This window comes from Salmo salar, chromosome ssa14, assembly GCF_905237065.1.
Source record: "Salmo salar chromosome ssa14, Ssal_v3.1, whole genome shotgun sequence".
NCBI lineage: Eukaryota > Metazoa > Chordata > Actinopteri > Salmoniformes > Salmonidae > Salmo > Salmo salar.
Genome location: NC_059455.1, coordinates 79,091,694 through 79,111,939, shown reverse-complemented (window position 1 = coordinate 79,111,939; position 20,246 = coordinate 79,091,694). Strand labels below are relative to the sequence as shown.

Here is a 20,246-nt window from a genome sequence, read left to right as displayed (position 1 = left end):
TCACTATTTTTAACTCCTGTGTCTGTCAGAGTGGCACAGAAACCTGAGATGGCCGGCTGCGGTAGAGGGGAGCAGAGCGGAAGAAGGGACGGAGTGGAGGAGGGTAGAGGGTGAATCTGCTAGATCTGTGTTTGTGTGTTCATTGGGGGCCTGTCACATGAATAGGCCTAGTTGATGAGACCTACACATGTTGAGTGGACTAGGAACATATCTGAAGGGCCTTTAAGACATGGAGCCGGAGCTCCTTATAGTTACTAAGATGAATTGTGTTTGACTACTTCCCTATGAAATTATAATGTACAGTATTTTGCTACAAAATTATCAGAATGATCAAATATGAACGGAAACTATTTTGGACTTGCCTGTACTCTTCCTATAAACAACCCAACTATACCAGACTTACAGATTGACTCACTAATGAAAACAACTTCAGTGTTTTTCTAACAGAACGTTCCACAATGTTCCTTCCACACAGTCTTTTCCTTTTGGAGTTTGTTTCTGATCTCTCCTTCCCTCTTGTCCTGCCCCTCCTTACACTTTTGGTTCCTTCCCTCTACGTCATTAAAGTCCAGAGATGAAAACACAGGGCCACACCCACACAAACATACTTATTACTGTAATAACCCCATAGCACAGTTTCAAAACCACCCCCAAATTTGACTTGGGATGAAGTCAGACTCTGTCATCCTCTCTCCCTCTGTTGTGTGGTTTTAGCTAAGTTCCTGTTTCTATGCAGAGAGTTCACAATAGCTTCTATTTTAGCTTTTGGAAAGTTGGACATTTTACCTTTTCATGTCTTTCCCAGTTGCGTGAGGGTTTATAGTTCAGTGACAGAGGTGTGCTCTGTCACCCTTCTCTCATGACAGTATAATAGCTGCAGGGTGTCTTCAAACTTTTCCTCACAGTTATCCAACAGACCTGGATATGCTTCTTGAACTCATGATAGTCCTTCACACTGTCAATGTAGTACTGTGGGGTGTTTCTTCACCTTTTCCCTCTCAGTGTATGGCACTCTCATTTAGGTCATATTTTGCGGTTCTTGTGATGTAATGTTCAAATATTCCAAGTTTACTCTCTCTGAAGGTTTATCGTACTATTCTTGCCAAATCACATTGTATTTTCTGGCAGTTACAAGTGGAGTGATTCTCTTTGCAGAAACCTGCAGTTGTTCTGTCATCTTGACAGATGATTCAATGCACATTATAAACTGGGTGGTTCGAGCCCTGAATGCTGATAAGCTGAAAGCCATATACCACGGGTATGACAACACATTTATTTTACTCTTCTAATTACGTTGGTAACCAGTTTATAATAGCACTAAGGCACCTCGGGGGTTTGTGGTATATGCCCAATATACCACGGCTAAGGGCTGTATCCAGGCACTCCGCGTTGCGTCGTGGTAAGAACAGCCCTTAGCCATGGTATATTGGCCATATACCACACCCCCTCAATTCTTATTTCTTAATTATCCTCCTATTAACCTGCTATGATTTCACCTCTGTGTTGCCATCCCTGGCTGGATGTGTGTACTGTAAATAGAGGCAGCTGGAGAGAGGCCCAGTGTTAATATGTGATTTATGGGGTTCAGTGAGTGTTTGTTCTCTGTCCCAAATGGCACCCTATTCCCAATATAGTGCACTACTTTTGACCAGATTCCTATGAGCAGGCCCATCCTCAGACCCTTGGATGGGTCTGAGGAGAGGGATACGCTCCCACTGTGAGCTTAATGTGAGTTAGAGAGCAGGCTGGATCCCTTCACACCTATATCACACAACAATATCCTTCTCTTTCTTTGTCTTGCTCCTTCTTTTCCTCTCTCTCTCTCTCTCTCCCTCTCCCCCTCTGTTCTTTTTTTGTCTCTCTTTCTTTCTTTTGTTGCCCTTTGAATCATTGTAGAGATGCACAATTTATCTTCTCCCTTGTTCTACTGAACCTCCCCCCTCTCTCTATCAATCTCTGTCTCTCTCTCTCTCTCTCTCTCTCTCTCTTCTCCTCCCTCGCTGTTCTCCATAGGTCTTTGTAGAGGTTTTCAATTTTTCTTCACCCTCCCCCCAATGCTCTCTCCTTCTTTCTCTCCTTTTCTCTCTCCCCCACCATGCGTCATTATGTCATAGTGCAGTTTGTCACTGTGAGCACCAGTGTTGCTGTTACAGCTAGGCCCAGACAGCAGCTGAATAGCACAGTCTACAGAGAGACACAGAGTCCTAGGTCCTGGTCAAAAGTAGTGCATTATATAGGGAATAGGGTTCCATTTGGGATGCAGGCACAGTCAGAAGGAGAGCCAAGTGTAAAAACAACGTCTGATGAGGTATTAATACAGGATATGTTTTGGCTTCCTGTGACCTCTCTGTCACCTGTCCAAAGGTCAGATGTTAAGAAGCTTGGTCCAAGGACTGAAGATCAGAGCAAAGATTGATTATGCTTTATCATGCTTTTATTAGTGAATCCTATAGAGAATATGATATGTACTGTAACTTGACTTTGAATGCTACTGGTTATGTGTTACTGCAAAGTATCTGCCTGATGGTATGGTATTTCATTCCAATGGTTGATGTGCACACGTCACATTCTGTCGACTCATACATCCCAGTGTTTACCCTATATTAATTTAGCAGCAACAGGCCATGTCCACTACCATGCCCCCGCCACACCCACCTCCTAAGCCCCATTTTGTTCCAGAAAAAAAACCTGGAATGTCAAGTTGCAATGTTTATTTATAGCATTTGATGCATTGAGTCTTTTGGTGGTTTTAAACGAGGTACAGTGCGTTCAGAAAGTATTCATACCCTTGATTTATTCCACTTTGTTCCATTTTGTTGTGTTACAGCCTCAATTCAAAATGGATTAAATCTTTTATTTTATTTTATCACCCATGTACACACAAAAACCCATTATGACTAAGTAAAAACATGTTTTTAGAAATCTTGGAAATGTTAAAATGGGGGTGCATGACCCCGGACTCCCCCAGCAAAAGCAACCCCCCCCCCACACGCAAACGTTTGCTACCACTGCTGAAAAAAATCCTAGGGGAAACACTGCATCGGCGCCTCAGAGGGATAATGTTCCAGTTCCAGAACAGAGCTTGAGTAACCAGCAGCATATTTAGCATTTCAAGAGCTTTTGCAGAGGTTGGCACATCATTAATTAGCCATTCTAAATGTTACGTCAGCACTTTCCTTTTCAGAAAAGGCTTGGGACATGGTTATTCACAGGGGACTGGATCCTCACAGAGTTGGACTTGAAGCAGGAGAGGGGAACCTTGGGGCATTTCTGAGTTATGGCATCATTGACTTTGTAGTGACCTTGAACAAGCAAAGATAAACAGTATCATATATAAAATCCTGTAGAGGAGTCGATGTAATGCAATGTTGATTAAAAATGATATTCCCAATTAGCAAAAATATACTGCTTTAATAAAAAGTATAATACTTACACGGCGATGGTCCTTTTAGAGTGTTTGAGCACATAGAACTCTGTCCAGTTGTAGACAGAAATACCGATTGAGCGGACACTAACGTGTTTGGCTTTACCCCATCTAAAGACACCTAAAGCACCAAGAATAAAGGCAAGTCTTTAAACAAAAACACTACAGTCATGGCCAAAAGTTTTGAGAATGACACAAATATGAATTTTCACAAAGTCTGCTGCCTCAGTTTGTATGATGGCAATTTTCATATACTTCAGAATGTTATGAAGAGTGATCAGATGAATTGCAATTAATTGCAAAGTCCCTCTTTGCCATGCAAATGAACTGAATCCCCCAAAAACATTTCCACTGCATTTCAGCCCTGCCACAAAAGGACCAGCTGACATCATGTCAGTGATTCTCTCGTTAACACAGGAGTGAGTGTTGACGAGGACAAGGCTGGAGATCACTCTGTCATACTGATTGAGTTCGAATAACAGACTGGAAGCTTCAAAAGGAGGATGGTGCTTGGAATCATTGTTCTTCCTCTGTCAACCATGGTTACCTGCAAGGAAACACGTGCCGTCATCATTGCTGTGCACAAAAAGAGCTTCACAGGCAAGGATATTGCTGCCAGTAAGATTGCACCTAAATCAACCATTTATCGGATCATCAAGAACTTCAAGGAGAGCGGTTCAATTGTTGTGAAGAAGGCTTCAGGGCGTCCAAGAAAGTCCAGCAACCGCCAGGACCATCTCCTAAAGTTGATTCAGCTGCGGGATTGGGGCACCACCAGTATAGAGCTTGCTCAGGAATGGCAGCAGGCAGGTGTGAGTGCATCTGCACGGAAAGTGAGGCGAAGGCTTTTGGAGGATGGCCTGGTGTCAAGAAGGGCAGCAAAGAAGGCACTTCTCTCCAGGAAAAACATCAGGGACAGACTGATATTCTGCAAAAGGTACAGGGATTGGACTGCTGAGGACTGGGGTAAAGTCATTTTCTCTGATTAATCCCTTTTCCGATTCTTTGGGGCATCCGGAAAAAAGCTTGTCCGGAGAAGACAAGGTGAGTGCTACCATCAGTCCTGTGTCATGCCAACAGTAAAGCACCCTGAGACCATTCATGTGTGGGGTTGCTTCTCAGCCAAGGGAGTGGGCTCACTCACAGTTTTGCCAAGGAACACAGCCATGAATAAAGAATGGTACCAACACATCCTCCGATAGCAACTTCTCCCAACCATCCAAGAACAGTTTGGTGACGAACAATGCTTTTTCCAGCATGATGGAGCACCTTGCCATAAGGCAAAAGTGATAACTAAGCGGCTTGGGGAACAAAACATCAATATTTTGGGTCCATGGCCAGGAAACTCCCCAGACCTTAATCTCATTGAGAACTTGTGATCAATCCTCAAGAGGCGGGTGGACAAACAAAAACCCACAAATTCTGACAAACTCCAAGCATTGATTATGCAAGAATGGGCTGCCATCAGTCAGGATGTGGCCCAGAAGTTAATTGACAGCATGCCAGGGCAGATTGCAGAGGTCTTGAAAAAGAAAGGTCAACACTGCAAATATTGTCAATAAAAGCCTTTGACACTTATGAAATGCTTGTAATTATACTTCAGTAGTCCATAGTAACATCTGCCAAAAATATCTAAAGACACTGAAGCATCAAACTTTGTGAAAATTTATATTTGTGTCATTCTCAAAACCTTTGGGCATGACTATATTTGTGGTCCTGGCGACTGGACATTTTTTGGAACACCATTATTTTGGTCTTACTGAGATTTACTGTCAGGGCCCAGGTGTGGCAGAATCTATGCAGAAGATCTAGGTGCTCCTCTAGGCCCTCCTTGGTTGGTGACAGAAGCACCAGATCATCAGCAAACAGTAGACATTTCACTTCAGATTCTAGTAGGATGAGGCCGGGTGCTGCAGACTTTTCTAGTACCCTCGCCAATTCGTTGATATATATGTTGAAGAGGGTGGGGCTTAAGCTGCATCCCTGTCTCACCCTTAGGCCCTGCGGGAAGAAATGTGTGTTTTTTGCCAATTTTAACTGCACACTTATTGTTTGTGTACATGGATTTTATAATGTTGTATGTTTTCCCCCCAACACCACTTTTTTGAAATCAACAAAGCATGAGAAGACTTTGCCTTTGTTTTGGTTTGTTTGTTTGTCAATTAGGGTGTGCAGGGTGAATACGTGGTCTGTCGTATGATAATTTTGTAAAAAGCCAATTTGACATCTCTGTCTCTTTCTTTTTATCAGTCTACTCCTTCTCTCTCCCCCCCTCTCTCTCAATCTCTTGTAAAAATCGACGTATTCCCTAACTTCCCTTGCCTTTGACTGTGTCTTGCTTAGTATTTTTGCTAAAGCTAGGCTGAGCCTTGTCTTCTTCTCACTGTGGGCCAAAACCTAGTTTGAGAAACAGACGCCTCACAAGTCCTCAACTGGCAGCTTCATTGAATAGTGCCCGCAAAACACCAGTCTCAACATCAACAGTGAAGAGGCGACTCCGGGAAGCTGGCCTTCTAGGCAGACTTCCTCTGTCCAGTGTCTGTTCTTTTGCCCATCTTAATCATTTATTTTTATTGGCCAGTCTGAGATATGGCTTTTTCTTTGCTACTCTGCCTAGAAGACCAGCATCCCGGGGTCACCTCTTCACTGTTGACGTTGAGACTGGGGTTTTGCGGGTACTATTTAATGAAGCTGCCAGTTGAGGACTTGTGAGGCGTCTGTTTCTCAAACTAGACACTCTAATGTACTTGTCCTCTTGCTCAGTTGTGCACCGGGGCCTCCTACTCCTCTTTCTATTCTGGTTAGAACCAGTGTTTGCTGTTCTGTGAAGGGAGTAGTGCACAGCGTTGTGCGAGATCTTCAGTTTCTTGGCAATTTCTCGAATGGAATAGCCTTCATTTCTCAGAACAAGAATAGACTGACGAGTTTCAGAAGAAAGTTCTTTGTTTCTGGCCATTTTGAGCCTGTAATCGAACCCACAAATGCTGATGCTCCAGATACTCAACTAGTCTAAAGAAGGCCAGTTTTATTGCTTCTTTAATCAGGACAACCGTTTTCAGCTGTGCTAACATAATTGCAAAAAGGTTTTCTAATGATCAATTAGCCTTTTAAAATGATAAACTTGGATTAACTCACACAACGTGCCATTGGATCACAGGAGTGATGGTTGCTGATAATGGGCCTCTATACGCCTATGTAGATATTCCATAAAAAATCTGCCGTTTCCAGCTACAATAGTAATTTACAACATTAACAATGTCTACACTGTATTTCTGATCAATTTGATGTTATTTTAATGGACAAAAATGTTTGCTTTTCTTTCAAAAACGAGGACATTTTTAAGTGACCCCAAATTTTTGAACGGTAGTATATATATATATATATATATATATATATATATATAATCTCGTCTTCAAACCTACCCTTTATGTATAATGTTTTATTTCCGTTCATTGATGAACGTTATCTCTGTGTTCCAGGTCTCCCCTCCACACCAGAGCCTCGGCCCATCCAGAATGAAGACAAGGAGATAATCAAGGACCTACTGACACCAGATGACTCAGACATTTCAGACCTCTCCCCAAACACAGAGTCCTGTCCCAAAACAGACCTCTCCCCAAACACAGAGATCTGTCCCAAAACAGACCTCTCCCCAAACACAGAGATCTGTCCCAAAACAGGGCCCACCTCAAAGACAGAGTCCTCCACCAAGACAGATGCCAGACCTGGCACCCCTGGGTCTAGTACCAGCCCCCAGCCTAAAAAAGGAGGTACGGTATACAACGTCTCACCTCTGAGCCCCAGAGAGAGAGAGAACCAGGAGGATAAGGAAATAGCCTGGGGTTACATATACAGTGTAATGTGTAGAGTAAGGGAGCTATTGAAGCTGGTCTACCTGTACACAGAGGGGAGAACCATCCAATGCTTCTGGTGATCAAATTGATCTTTAGTCATTACACACCCAATCAGACAGATGGCAATGGCTGAACCCCAAATCGTTTGTTGTGGATGGTACGGTATGCAGGAATAAGGAGGTGGGGTTTGAGGAGGAGGGGGGAGTCCTGAGGCCCTGTGTTGGGACAGGAGGACCTCAGGCTCAGGGAGTTTTCCTGAACACTCTCCAGCCTGTCTCTTCAGACTCCAGCCTTATAAGACTCCAGTACAGAAATTCACCCTTTGATGGTGGTGGGAGGAAAGAGCAGTTGCTGTAGTTACGCCCGGGGCATACATATTACATAGCATGAAGTTTGAGCTCCTCAGAAAGAGATTGGCGTTACCCTAAGGCCCCGTTTCCAATACATACAGCTTTATCAAAACGAGCCCGGTCCACAGCCACCAAAATACAGTACATCTGTGGCTAGGCTGAAACAGGATTTGAAATGCATACAAAAATCCTTCCTCTGATGATGTTTGCGTTTATCAAAGTGGGTCAGAGTTAACATTGATAATTGCTGCAGACAGCAAAGGGTGCAAAATATATGATCACATGAGTTCCATTTGGGTTCACACAAACTGTTAAACTGTGGAGTAAATAACATTATAGCATCGCAGCGGGAGATGTCATCTGCGTCCCAAATTACACCCTATTCCCTATGTAGTGCACTGCTTTCCACCATGGTCAATAGGGCTCTGGTCAAAAGTAATGCAATATGTAGGCAATAGGGTGCCATTTTGAACGCACACGTAGATCTTCATCTTGAATATATGAATACACACTGTAGATCAGAATTTATACAATAATTGTATCAGCTGTTCTGTGCACTGGGACTCTGCAGTGCATTGATATTTTAGGTCAAAATAAATGTACAATGTGTATACAAAACATTAGGAACACCTGCTCTTTCCTTGAAATAGACTGACCAGGTGAATCCAGGTGAAAGCTATGATCCTTTATTGATGTCACTTGTTAAATCCACTTCAATCAGTGTAGATGAAGGGGAGGAGACATGTTAAATAATGATTTTTAAGCCTTGAGACAATTGACGTGGATTGTGTATGTGTGCCATTCAGAGGGGGAATGAGCAAGACAAAACATGTAAGTTCCTTTGAGCAGGGTATGGTAGTAGGTGCCTTTGAACAGGGTATGGTAGTAGGTGCCTTTGAACAGGGTATGGTAGTAGGTGCCTTTGAACAGGGTATGGTAGTAGGTGCCAGGCTTTTGTGTCAACTGCACCGCTGCTGGGTTTTTCATGCTCAACAGTTTCCCGTGTGTATCAAGAATGGTCCACCATCCAAAGGACATCCAGCCAACTTGACGCATCTGTAGGAAGTGTTGGAGTCAACATGTGCCAGCATCCCTGCAGAACATTTTCAACACCTTGTAGAGTCCATCCCCCGAAGAATTGAGGCTGTTCTGAGGGGGGGGTGCAACTCAATTAGGAAGGTGTTCTTAATGTTTGGTATGCTTAGTGTCTCTTTCTCTGCCTAGATGGGTTGAGCACAGAGCAACGACAGAAGCAGGCCAAGGAGCGGAGGGAGGAGAGGGCCAAATACATTGGTAAGCCCGAAAGGAAGAGATGCTATAGAGAAATTATATCATTTTATCCTATGTGACATGTTGGGTTTGCCTGTTGTGGAGGGCAAAGAGACGTATCTAGTCTTGTCTAGATATGCGTTCCAAATGGCACCCTACTTCCTACATAGTCATATGGGCCCTGGTCAAAGGTAGTGCACTATAAAGGGAATAGGGTATCATTTGGGATGCAAGTCTACGTTTCTGACTCTAGACAGTGATACAGAATGTAGGGATTATTAACCCATTAGACACTGTAGCCTTCAATATGTTGAATTACGCAACCCTTAACTGATCTCCTGTCTTACATTTTAAATACTCTGCCATGGGTTCTGCTTTTGCATGATTGATGCTTGTTGACACTTGCTGTTGTCTTCCCTCTCATATTGCTGCTTCAGAACAGCAAACTCAGCTGCAAGGTAAGGCTATAAGAACAGCACTGGTAACATCACTTGTTAGCAGCAACAGTCATGCTATTATTCTCCACATCTCCACCTTGTGATGGTGATGCAATGTCTTTTTATTTCCCTCTGTATGCTTCTCAACAGTTCTTTCCTTTTTCTACCTCCTCCATGAATCAGTTGTGTTGTCTTCTGTTTGTTGTCCTCATTTTTCACTGGGAACCTTAGAATGTCTTGTTTTTCTCTGAAGGTCGAAACAATTAGATAGTTCAGTTATATGACCCCATCATGATGTTTTTTCTTTCAAGTTCTCATTTTGCAGATATTTTTCTTTCACCATATTTGTTCAAATCCCCCATCCATTTGTGCATGTATACTTTGCATTCATTTGATGGGGCATTAGTAATGTCTTTCCAATATAGCTTTTTCTCTACAGATGTTTTCAGGGTCTATTTTTCATGATATTGTACTCTGATCTTATTATCAACTCAGAGACATGCAGTAGACTAGTATTTTCCCCAACCCTATTCTCCCACAACATTGGCCTAAGCCCCTCTTTCTCTGCACTGAGGCCAAATCCTGAGCAACCAATCAGAGGAGGACTTGGCGGGCGTATCCCACTGAGCCGTCCCATAATCCCCCTGGGGCGCGGCGTGAAAAATGTGTAGTCATTACCGTGAACCGACCGTGACGTGCCTCTCAGACAGATTAGATGTAATTACTTATTTCATTAGTCTCATTATAATCGCCATGCCAAGGAATAGTTTCAGCAGCCAGCCAGCCAGCCAGCCAGCCAGCGGACAGAGCCTTTTATTTGACTGATAATGGCAAACCTTTGGCTGACCTCTGTCGGTCCAGATGTAAGATATGAATCTCCTATGGACCAGATATTGTAATGTTTAGATCTCACAGCATCAAGCTTTTATGGTTAGATGTTCTAAAGTTTATGGCCATATATATACTATACTGATGAGGACATACAAAAAAAGCTAAATGTGATTATCTTTTGTACTTATCCCTTTAGGGTGGCAGGTAGCCTCGTGGTTAGAGCGGTGGGCCAGTAACCCAAATACCTGAGCTGACAAGGTGAAAAATTTGTCAATGTGCCCTAGTGCAAGGCCCTGAACCCTAATTTGCTCAAGGGCCACCGTACTACTATGGCTGACCCTGTAAAACAACACATTTCACCGCACATATCTGGTGTATGTGACAATAAAACATATACTTGTTTTATTTACAACATATATTAAAGCGCAGGGTTGTTATGTAAGGGACATTGTATATAAAGCCACAGTACAATGTTAATGTACATGCACTCAACGTATTTCTGGCACTCAGATACTGAAAATTGCTCTAATTAATTTTTTATCCATGATGGAGAAACGAGCTAGTATTTTCTTTGTGGGTGCAGATTAGAGCAGGGGTCCGTGGCCAGATCAGATTCTTTAATATTTTTTTATGACTATTACTAACAACAACAGATACATTTTGGCCAAGGGATTGGTGGAATACGTTTAGAGGGTGTAATACAAAATACAATGTCATATTATTAATCTACAATCTATGTTCTTAACCCTGAACAACATGGGCCTGGGAGGCTCACAGGAATATTGGTATCCACAGTACTCCAGCAATTATACCTTTTTTCCACTCAATACTTCTTGTATTCCCCTAAAACGATAGATATTTTTAAAACATAAATGCACTGTAATTTAACCTTTGAAACTGCAAAGTTCTCTCTCTTCCCCATGATAAAATGGGTAGAATTGCAGGAAATTAGTTTGAGAACTGGAAGATTTTCTCTCCGATGCCAAGAGGTGGGACTTGAAAATGTTCCTTCCCAGGGCCGGAGACTTGGTTCGTCCGGCCATGCACTGCCGAAGTCATAGTAAATCTCCTAATATGCCATTTTTATCTCACTCGAGTTGTGTTCTGATTATGAGGAGGTCCCTGATTATTTTGCTATCACAAAAGGGGTCCCCGGACCGAAAATGTTTGAGAACACCTGGACTAGAGTATTCTAGCCTTTTACTTATTTATAGAGAAGGGCTAGGAAATGTTAACAGAATACAAATCAGGTCCTTAACTTAGAACATCAAACACTCATGCATTTCAGATTTTGACCAAATCCTTTTAATGTTTTAAATATTTCAGAGTGAGGATTGCATTCATTATCAAAGACATGCGTTATCAAAGACATCTCACATTCAGCACTGAGACATTATCTTGAAAAAAATAAACTCTTCAAGAGTATCCAGACCCCACCATTTTAGTGCTAAACAACATGTGTGTTGTGGAAGTGGGCCCACATGCAAGGGACTGCAGAACAGGAAATGCCACTCTGAGACACAGTACACATGTGGCGTCTACCTCAGAGGAGGCTTAATGAGCTGAGAGGACACAGCTGGTGCACAGCATGCTTGGATTTTAAACAAAGCCGAATGATTGCATTTTAATCGTGGCTGTCAGGAATGAGCCACAGAATCTGTGGCGTGGAACTCAGTATCTGCTAGAAAGCACTAGTAAAACACAGTAGGATGCTACTACTACAACTACTTGTTTACTGTTATTAGAATTATTCTAATAGGATTACAACTCTGGGAGGATGTAAACAACAATATGTCTTCATCTTCCCATTCTATTTTTCTTCCTTTTCCAATCTGGTTCCAGGAAGCCATGAGACTTTTGTGCCTCTAAAAAGCCTTTAACAGATCACCAGGCCAGAATTCCTCTCAGTGAACAAATAGCAAATGATGTACTGCTCAGTCATTCAGAGTTGTTTATGACCAGGTAGGGCAGAAAGAAATAGAAAGAGATGGAGAGATTATAACCCAGTTAGGTAATAGGCTGGTAACAGAGAACAGGTCTAAGGTATTAGCTATGTAACCCTGATGTTTCCTCTGCTCACTAGCCCCAAGTGCTTCAACAACCCTGAATGGTGCATGATCCCATCCATGACTTCTGAACTTTCTTGATTAGCTAACTGTACCGCATTTATTTATTTCTGTTTTTTTTGTTGAGTTTCCGCAATTCACCTATATAGCTGCCATGTACAGTACCCGTCAAAAGTTTGGACACACCTACTCATTCAAGGGTTTTTCTTTATTTTTACTATTTTCTACATTGTAGAATAATAGTGAAGACATCAAAACTATGAAATGTGGAATCATGTAGTAACCAAACAAGTTTTAAATTCTTAAAAGTAGCCACCCTTTGCCTTGATAACAGCTTTGCACACTCTTGGCATTCTCTCAACCAGCTTCACCTGGAACGCTTTTCCAACAGTCTTGAAGAAGTTCCCACATATGCTGAGCACTTGTTGGCTGCTTTTCCTTCACTCTGCGGTCCAACTCATCCCAAACCATCTCAATTGGGTTGAGGTCGTGTGATTGTGGAGGCCAGGTCATCTGATGCAGCACTCCATCACTCTCCTTCTTGGTGAAATAGCCATTACACAGCCTGGAGGTGTCTTAGGTCATTGTCCTGTTGAAAAACAAATGATAGTCCCACTAAGCACAAACCAGATGGGATGGCATATCGCTGCAAAATGCTGTGGTAGCCATGCTGGTTAAGAGTGCTTTGAATTCTAAATAAATCCCTGAAAGTGTCACCAGCAAAGTACCCCACACCATAACACCTCCTCCTCCATGCTTCACGGTGGAAACCACAAATGCGGAGATCATCCGTTAACCTTCTCTGCGTCTCACAAAGACACAGTGGTTGAACCAAAAATCTCTAATTTGGACTCATCAGACCAAAGGACATATTTCCACCGGTCTAATGTACATTGCTTGTGTTTCTTGGCCCAAACAAGTCTCTTATTCTTATTGGTGTCCTTTAGTAGTGGTTTATTTGCAGCAATTTGACCATGAAGGCCTGATTCACGCAGTCTCCTTTGAACAGCTGATAGTGAGATGTGTCTGTTACTTGAACTCTGTGAAGCATTTATTTGGGCTGCAATTGTTGAAGCTGGTAAATCTAATGAACTTATCCTCTGCAGCAGAGGCAACTCTGGGTCTTTCTTTCCTGTGATGGTCCATCATAGCGCTTGATGGTTTTTGCGACTGCACTTGAAGAAACTTCCGCATTAACTGATCTTCATGTCTTAAAATAATGATGGCCTGTCGTTTCTCTTTGCTTATTTGAGCTGTTCTTGCCATAATATGGACTTGGTCTTTTACCAAATAGGGCTATCTTCTGTATACCACACCTACCTTGTCACAACACAACTGATTGTCTGAAATGCATTAAGAAGGAAAGAAATTCAAGAAATGTACTTTTAACAAGGCACACCTGTTAATTGAAATGCATTCCAGGGGACTCCCTCATGAAGCTGGTTGAGAGAATGCCATGGGTGTGCAAAGCTATCATCAAGGCAAAGGGTGGCTACTTTGAAGAATCTCAAATATAAAATATACTTTGATTTGTTTAACACTTTCTTGGTTACTACATGATTCCATATGTGTTATTTCATGGTTTTGATATATTTAATATTTTTATATAATGTAGAAAATAGTAAAAATATAGAAGGTGTCCAAACTTTTGACTGGTACTGTATATTGAAATGAAACAATTAAACCATGTATACTCAAATAAAACTAAACTAAACCTGTACCCGTTGTCTCCCGTTGCATAGCGGCTAAGAAGGCCCAGTGGCTGGAGAAGGAGGAGAAGGCGAGGCGTCTGAGGGAGAGCCAGCTGGAGGAGCGCAGGAAGAGGCTGGAGGACCAGAGACTGAAGCTTGAGAAACGAAGAGCCCTCCTGGAGGAGAAACAGAGGCAGAAACTTGAGAAGAACAAGGTGGGGAGTAGAGGCCTGGAGGAGGGTCACGTTCAATATCTCTCTCTAGCTCAAGTGTTGTGTGCCGTTTTGTTATCAGCTTGGTTAGTCTAGGGTACACATACAGCCAATGATCTAAGCTTTCATTAATGATCGTTTTAGGAATAATATTAAATTCTAAGCGGTTGCTTTGGGTGGAGAGGGCACATACACGGTGGTTTGGTATTTTGTAAATATTACATATCACTGTTCTTAGCTAAGTGTAGCTTCTTGAGAGAGTCACAGTTTTTGTCTCCCAATGTCCCCACCACAGGAGCGCTACGAGGCGGCCATCAAGAAGTCAACCAAAAAGACCTGGGCTGAGATCCGTCAGCAGAGATGGTCCTGGGCCGGGGGCCTCAACCAGACCTCGCGAAGACAAAGTGAGTCGCACTGGAACCACATAGAACCTCATAGAACCGTATAGACATGAACCACCCAGAACTTCAATGAATTGCTTGTACAGAGTGCCTTCATAGTACAGGACAGAAACTTAACTTTCTAGTCTAACTGATGTTAATTATTTACAGTGTCTTAAGGTTTGGGTGTTAGGCCATCGTTAGGCACTGTAATTTGGTTGGGGTGGTAATGTTCTGAGTACCATTAGAATAGCTAGATTAGTCATTCTACAGTATAATTCATGTTTACTAACATTATTTTGCCTAACATTGGCTCACTATTTCTACTTGGCTTCGTTTATCACTGAATCACTGAGTACCATTATGATTTAGACTAGATTTGTATTGATCCTTCTTAATGTACCGTTTCTCTCACTCCAGATTCTCACTGTTCAGTAGAGTCCAGAAATAGGAGATAGAGGGGAAAAGGTGTTACGTATACGTTTCATTAGACTTGCGTGAACTGCAAGGTGTTGAGTTGATCAGAGCTGTGAGGAAGCGACTCAGTGTTCAGTGTGCCAACTCTCTCCTATGCTGCTCAGTCCAACAATGACGCACGCTTGTGAAAGGCTAGCTCTTTGATTGTGACCTTGAGGTCAAGAACCTTCTCTCCTCTCTGAAGTGTAAATGAAAATGAGTGTGTGTGGATGTGTTTTGGTTTGAGCAACAAAGACAATCTACTTTTTCACTTTTCACTTTTCCAAAGATTTGTTTCTGGGTTTTAGATGCCATTCATAAACCCAGTCATTTAACTACCCCAATTTTACCCCAAACTTTTTCCAGTACCCTAACCCCTTCCCCAGATTAAAAGCACTCTGAATCTGTCCTGTCCGAGTGGACTGCTTAATAATGAATGAGGTGAATCAAAGAGTTAGCCCTGTCTAAATAGAGTGAATCAGGTCTGTCTGAGCCGACAGCCTAAAACGAAACAGTGAATGGTGAAGTGGTCCTACTCTCCTGTAGGTCTAGCTCTATCAGCTGCATGGTCCAGGGAGACAGACAGAGGGGTCTTGTATTGGGGTGTGGGTAACAGGTGCACTATCTCGCTTTAATAGCTGGGTGCTCTGCCATATATGACAATGACTTCAAATGAAATTCCAAGTTCAAGAACATTGAGAAACGGTGGCACTTTTTTTTTAAGGGACAAAAAAAAGTAACCTTATTTCACCTTTTTATTTTCGGCTGGGCAGGCTAACGCGTTTTGACAGTTATGCCTTCATCAGATCATCAAGAGATGTGCCAAAGCCATAGTTTTTTTTTATATGCAGGTGTCTAGCAGATAATTACAATTGCCCACACCTGTGTGAGGATGGTAATAAAAACATTAGTGAACCAACAATTGTTACTATATACACATACAAATACATATACAAATAAACAGATCAGCAGAATAAACTTGATAAATAGCATTTAGGTATCACAATGACATGAACTTAGGATTTCATTTGAAGAGGGGTCTTATATATCTGAGCTCAGCGATCTCGGACCCTCCTCTCCCCTACGACTCCAGCACAGCCTCGTCGGGTCCCCACCCCGCCAACCTTGTGAACAGTTGTTGTCTGTTGCGTTCTCTCCGGTGCAGGCAGATGCTCGGCCTCCACCGTCAACTTGCCGAGACAGGTGGACCCTGTCATTAACAACAGGCTGTCCAAGTCCTCTGCCACCCTCTGGAACTCCCCCAACAGAAGTAAGGACGACCGACCCGCGTCAATGTCCACCAGGCCTCTATATAAACCCCCTCCTCTCCTCTCCTCTGCCCACCCCCTCCCTCTCAGATCTCCTTACCTTACCCCAATCTGGTGTTTGGTTTTTCTTTTAACTGTTGTTGCTGGTGGCCTGCCTGCCTGCCTGCCTGTTGCTTGGTGACCGGTCATTTCCTATCCCTAAAACACTACATCACCTCCCTCACTCCCCCAGTCTCGTGTGCATCGTGGTTTTGTTGATGTTGTTGTTGATTGATTTACCTTCTCTTTGCATTTTTGATCAGCCCTGACATTTCTATTCCATATTTTGTGATAATTTTTTATAATGGTGTATATAGGTTTCTGCCACTTCGGTCCCAACACCCTCCTCTTCCACACTCTTTGGTTGTCCTCCACTCTGCTGTGGTGATATGCTGTGTTGGTGGTGGTGCGGTGTCAGGGGTGGTGGTGTGGTGTCGGTGATGGTGGTGTGGTGGTGTGGTATTGTGGTGTGATGTCAGTGATGGTGGTGTGGTGGTGTGGTATTGTGGTGTGATGTCAGTGATGGTGGTGTGGTGGTGTGGTATTGTGGTGTGATGTCAGTGATGGTGGTGTGGTGGTGTGGTATTGTGGTGTGATGTCAGTGATGGTGGTGTGGTGGTGTGGTATTGTGGTATGATGTCAGTGATGGTGGTGTGGTGGTGTGGTATTGTGGTGTCAGTAGTGGTGGTGTCGTCAGTAATGGTGGTGTGATGTCAGTAGTGGTTGTGTGGTGTCAGTAGTGGTGTCGTCAATGTTGGTTGTGTGGTGTTAGTAGTGTTGGTGAATGTCAGTGGTGTTGGTGTCAGTAGTGGTGGTGGTGTCAGTAGTGGTGGTGGTGTCAGTAGTGGTGTCGTCAATAGTGGTTGTGTGGTGTCAGTAGTGTTGGTGTGATGTCAGTGGTGGTGGTGTGGTGTTGGTGTCAGTAGTGGTGGTGGTGTCAGTAGTGGAGGTGGTGTCAGTAGTGGTGGTGGTGTGTCAGTGATGGTGGTGTGGTGTTAGTGATGGTGGTATGGTGTCATTCATGGTGGTGTCAGTAGTGGTGTGATGTCAGTAGTGGTGGTGGTGTCAGTGGTGGTGGTGGTGGTGTGTCAGTGCTGGTGGTGTCAGTAGTGGTGGTGTGGTGTCAGTGATGGTGGTGTCAGTAGTGGTGGTGGTGTCAGTGGTGGTGGTGGTGTGTCAGTGGTGGTGGTGTCAGTAGTGGTGGTGTGGTGTCAGTGATGGTGGTGTCAGTGGTGGTGTGATGTCAGTAGTGGTGGTGTGGTGTCAGTGATGGTGGTGTCAGTAGTGGTGTGATGTCAGTAGTGGTGGTGGTGTCAGTGGTGGTGGTGGTGTGTCAGTGGTGGTGGTGTCAGTAGTGGTGGTGTGGTGTCAGTGATGGTGGTGTCAGTGGTGGTGTGATGTCAGTAGTGGTGGTGTGGTGTCAGTGAGGGTGGTGTCAGTAGTGGTGTGATGTCAGTAGTGGTGGTGGTGTCAGTCGTGGTGGTGGTGTGTCAGTGGTGGTGGTGTCAGTAGTGGTGGTGTGGTGTCAGCAATGGTGGTGTCAGTAGTGGTGGTGTGGTGTCAGTAGTGGTGGTGTGGTGTCAGTGATGGTGGTGTCAGTAGTGGTGGTGGTGTGTCAGTGGTGGTGGTGTCAGTAGTGGTGGTGTGGTGTCAGCATGGTGGTGTCAGTAGTGGTGGTGTGGTGTAGTGTCAGTGATGGTGGTGTCAGTAGTGGTGGTGGTGTGTCAGTGATGGTGGTGTCAGTAGTGGTGGTGGTGTCAGTGTTGGTTGTGTCAGTAGTGGTGGTGGTGTCAGTAGTGGTGTGGTGTCAGTGATGGTGGTGTCAGTGATGGTGGTGTCAGTAGTGGTGGTGGTGTGTCAGTGATGGTGGTGTGGTGTCAGTAGTGGTGTGATGTCAGTAGTGGTGGTGTGGTGTCAGTGATGGTGGTGTCAGTAGTGGTGTGATGTCAGTCGTGGTGGTGGTGTCAGTGGTGGTGGTGGTGTGTCAGTGGTGGTGGTGTCAGTAGTGGTGGTGGTATCAGTGATGGTGGTGTCAGTAGTGGTGTGATGTCAGTCGTGGTGGTGTCAGTGGTGGTGGTGGTGTGTCAGTGGTGGTGGTGTCAGTAGTGGTGGTGTGGTGTCAGTAGTGGTGTCAGTGATGGTGGTGTCAGTAGTGGTGGTGGTGTGTCAGTGGTGGTGGTGTCAGTAGTGGTGGTGTGGTGTCAGTAGTGGTGTCAGTGATGGTGGTGTCAGTAGTGGTGGTGTGGTGTCAGTGATGGTGGTGTCAGTAGTGGTGGTGTGGTGTCAGTGATGGTGGTGTCAGTAGTGGTGGTGGTGTCAGTAGTGGTGGTGGTGTGTCAGTGATGGTGGTGTCAGTAGTGGTGGTGGTGTCAGTAATGGTGGTGTCAGTAGTGGTGGTGGTGTCAGTAGTGGTGTGGTGTCAGTGATGGTGGTGTCAGTAGTGGTGGTGGTGTGTCAGTGATGGTGGTGTCAGTAGTGGTGGTGGTGTGTCAGTGATGGTGGTGTGGTGTCAGTAGTGGTGGTGTGGTGTCAGTGATGGTGGTGTCAGTAGTGGTGGTGTGGTGTCAGTGATGGTGGTGTCAGTAGTGGTGGTGGTGTGGTGTCAGTAGTGGTGGTGATGTGGTACAAATGTACAAGTGCATAGTCAGATAGTCATGGCTGAACTCTTTATTGACTAATTACATTATGTGGATAGGAGATCTCAGATAGAGGTCATGTTTAAAAGCTGCTACAATATTAATATTCAGCTTTATTGTCATCCACTCTTTTAGATGTCGTCATGTCTCTCATAACTGACTTTTATTGATCTCCAATACGACACCGCTGTAATGGTTGTTCAAATGCAATATTCAGACGTCAATAGTAAATTCTTGCATGAGGAACACAGAATGTCCTCCCTCAGCAGACTTATATTTTCCAGAAGCTTCCATATAAAATCCAGTCAATTTAGCAGCTACAAATGTTCTGGCTTAAGGATATACAGTAAGTATGCCTATAACAGACAGATGCGTTTATAGACCCAGGATCCCAACTACCAGGTGTACATTTTATCAAACAGCAGCCAAGCAAACGTCTTGCCGCATTGAAGGAGAAAAAAAATTCATCCTGACTGTTGCTTAGCAACAAGGCCAGGGCCTAGTTGGGTTATCAACCATAAAATACTTTGTGAAAATTTTCTGTCCAAAAATATAACCAAGGTAACCCCAGGTCCATTAGATAATATGAACTAATCAATTATATTAGCAACTTAGTATATCTGTCTATGCTTTTCAGGATTTTCCATTCACTGACAGGTGACATCCTAAATGTGCTTTACATGCATCTACAGAAATTACACATCACGCTTATCATCAGCTTCTACGTGTTGCTGTTGTGAGTTTACCTTACATGGGTGAATGTGTGTGTGACTATATGTATGTACATATGTAAGTATGTGATTAGTTAAAGCATGCAGAGAGAGCTGAGTGATCTACACAAGCATAGCTGACTTGACCTAAGGAGCCATATCAAGGTTGCATCCCAAATGGCACCCTATGGGCCCTGGTCAAAAGTAGTGCACATGCTGTATCACAACCGGCCGTGATTGGGAGTCCCATAGGGTGGCGCACAATTGGCCCAGCGTTGTCTGGGTTTAGCCGGTGTAGGCAGTCATTGTAAATAAGAATTTGTTCTTAACTGACTTACCTAATTAAATAAAGGTTCAATAAAAAAAATACAAATAGGGGATAGGGTGCCATTTGGGATGCTCATTAGCATAGCCGACTTAATCTCAAGACTCGGGGCCACACAATAAACCAGTAGGCGGCAGGTAACGTAGCGGTTAGGAGTGTTGGGCCAATAACTGAAAGGTTGCTGGTTCGAATCCCTGAGCCGACTAGGGGAAAAATCTGTCGATGTGCCCTTTAGCAAGTCACTTAACCCTAATTGCTCCTGTAAGTCGTTTTGGATAAGATTGTCTGCTAAAATGTC

The 20,246-nt window shown here is 43.8% G+C and overlaps 1 protein-coding gene across 9 annotated transcripts in view; it reads left to right on the top strand.

Moving 5' to 3' along the window:
- Positions 1 to 20,246, top strand: part of map7d1b (MAP7 domain containing 1b) — a 54,724-nt gene that overhangs the window by 22,678 nt on the left and 11,800 nt on the right. For 4 of the 9 annotated variants that reach the window (XM_014142617.2, XM_014142614.2, XM_014142613.2 and 1 more), the window contains exons 2-7: positions 6,904 to 7,194; positions 8,853 to 8,921; positions 9,335 to 9,355; positions 13,974 to 14,137; positions 14,430 to 14,538; positions 16,136 to 16,240. In XM_014142617.2, coding sequence (XP_013998092.1) covers positions 6,904 to 7,194; positions 8,853 to 8,921; positions 9,335 to 9,355; positions 13,974 to 14,137; positions 14,430 to 14,538; positions 16,136 to 16,240 — 759 coding nt within the window. The remainder of the gene's footprint in view (positions 1 to 6,903; positions 7,195 to 8,852; positions 8,922 to 9,334; positions 9,356 to 13,973; positions 14,138 to 14,429; positions 14,539 to 16,135; positions 16,241 to 20,246) is intronic. The other 5 variants (XM_045694839.1, XM_014142619.2, XM_014142616.2 and 2 more) reach the window with 4 other exon arrangements.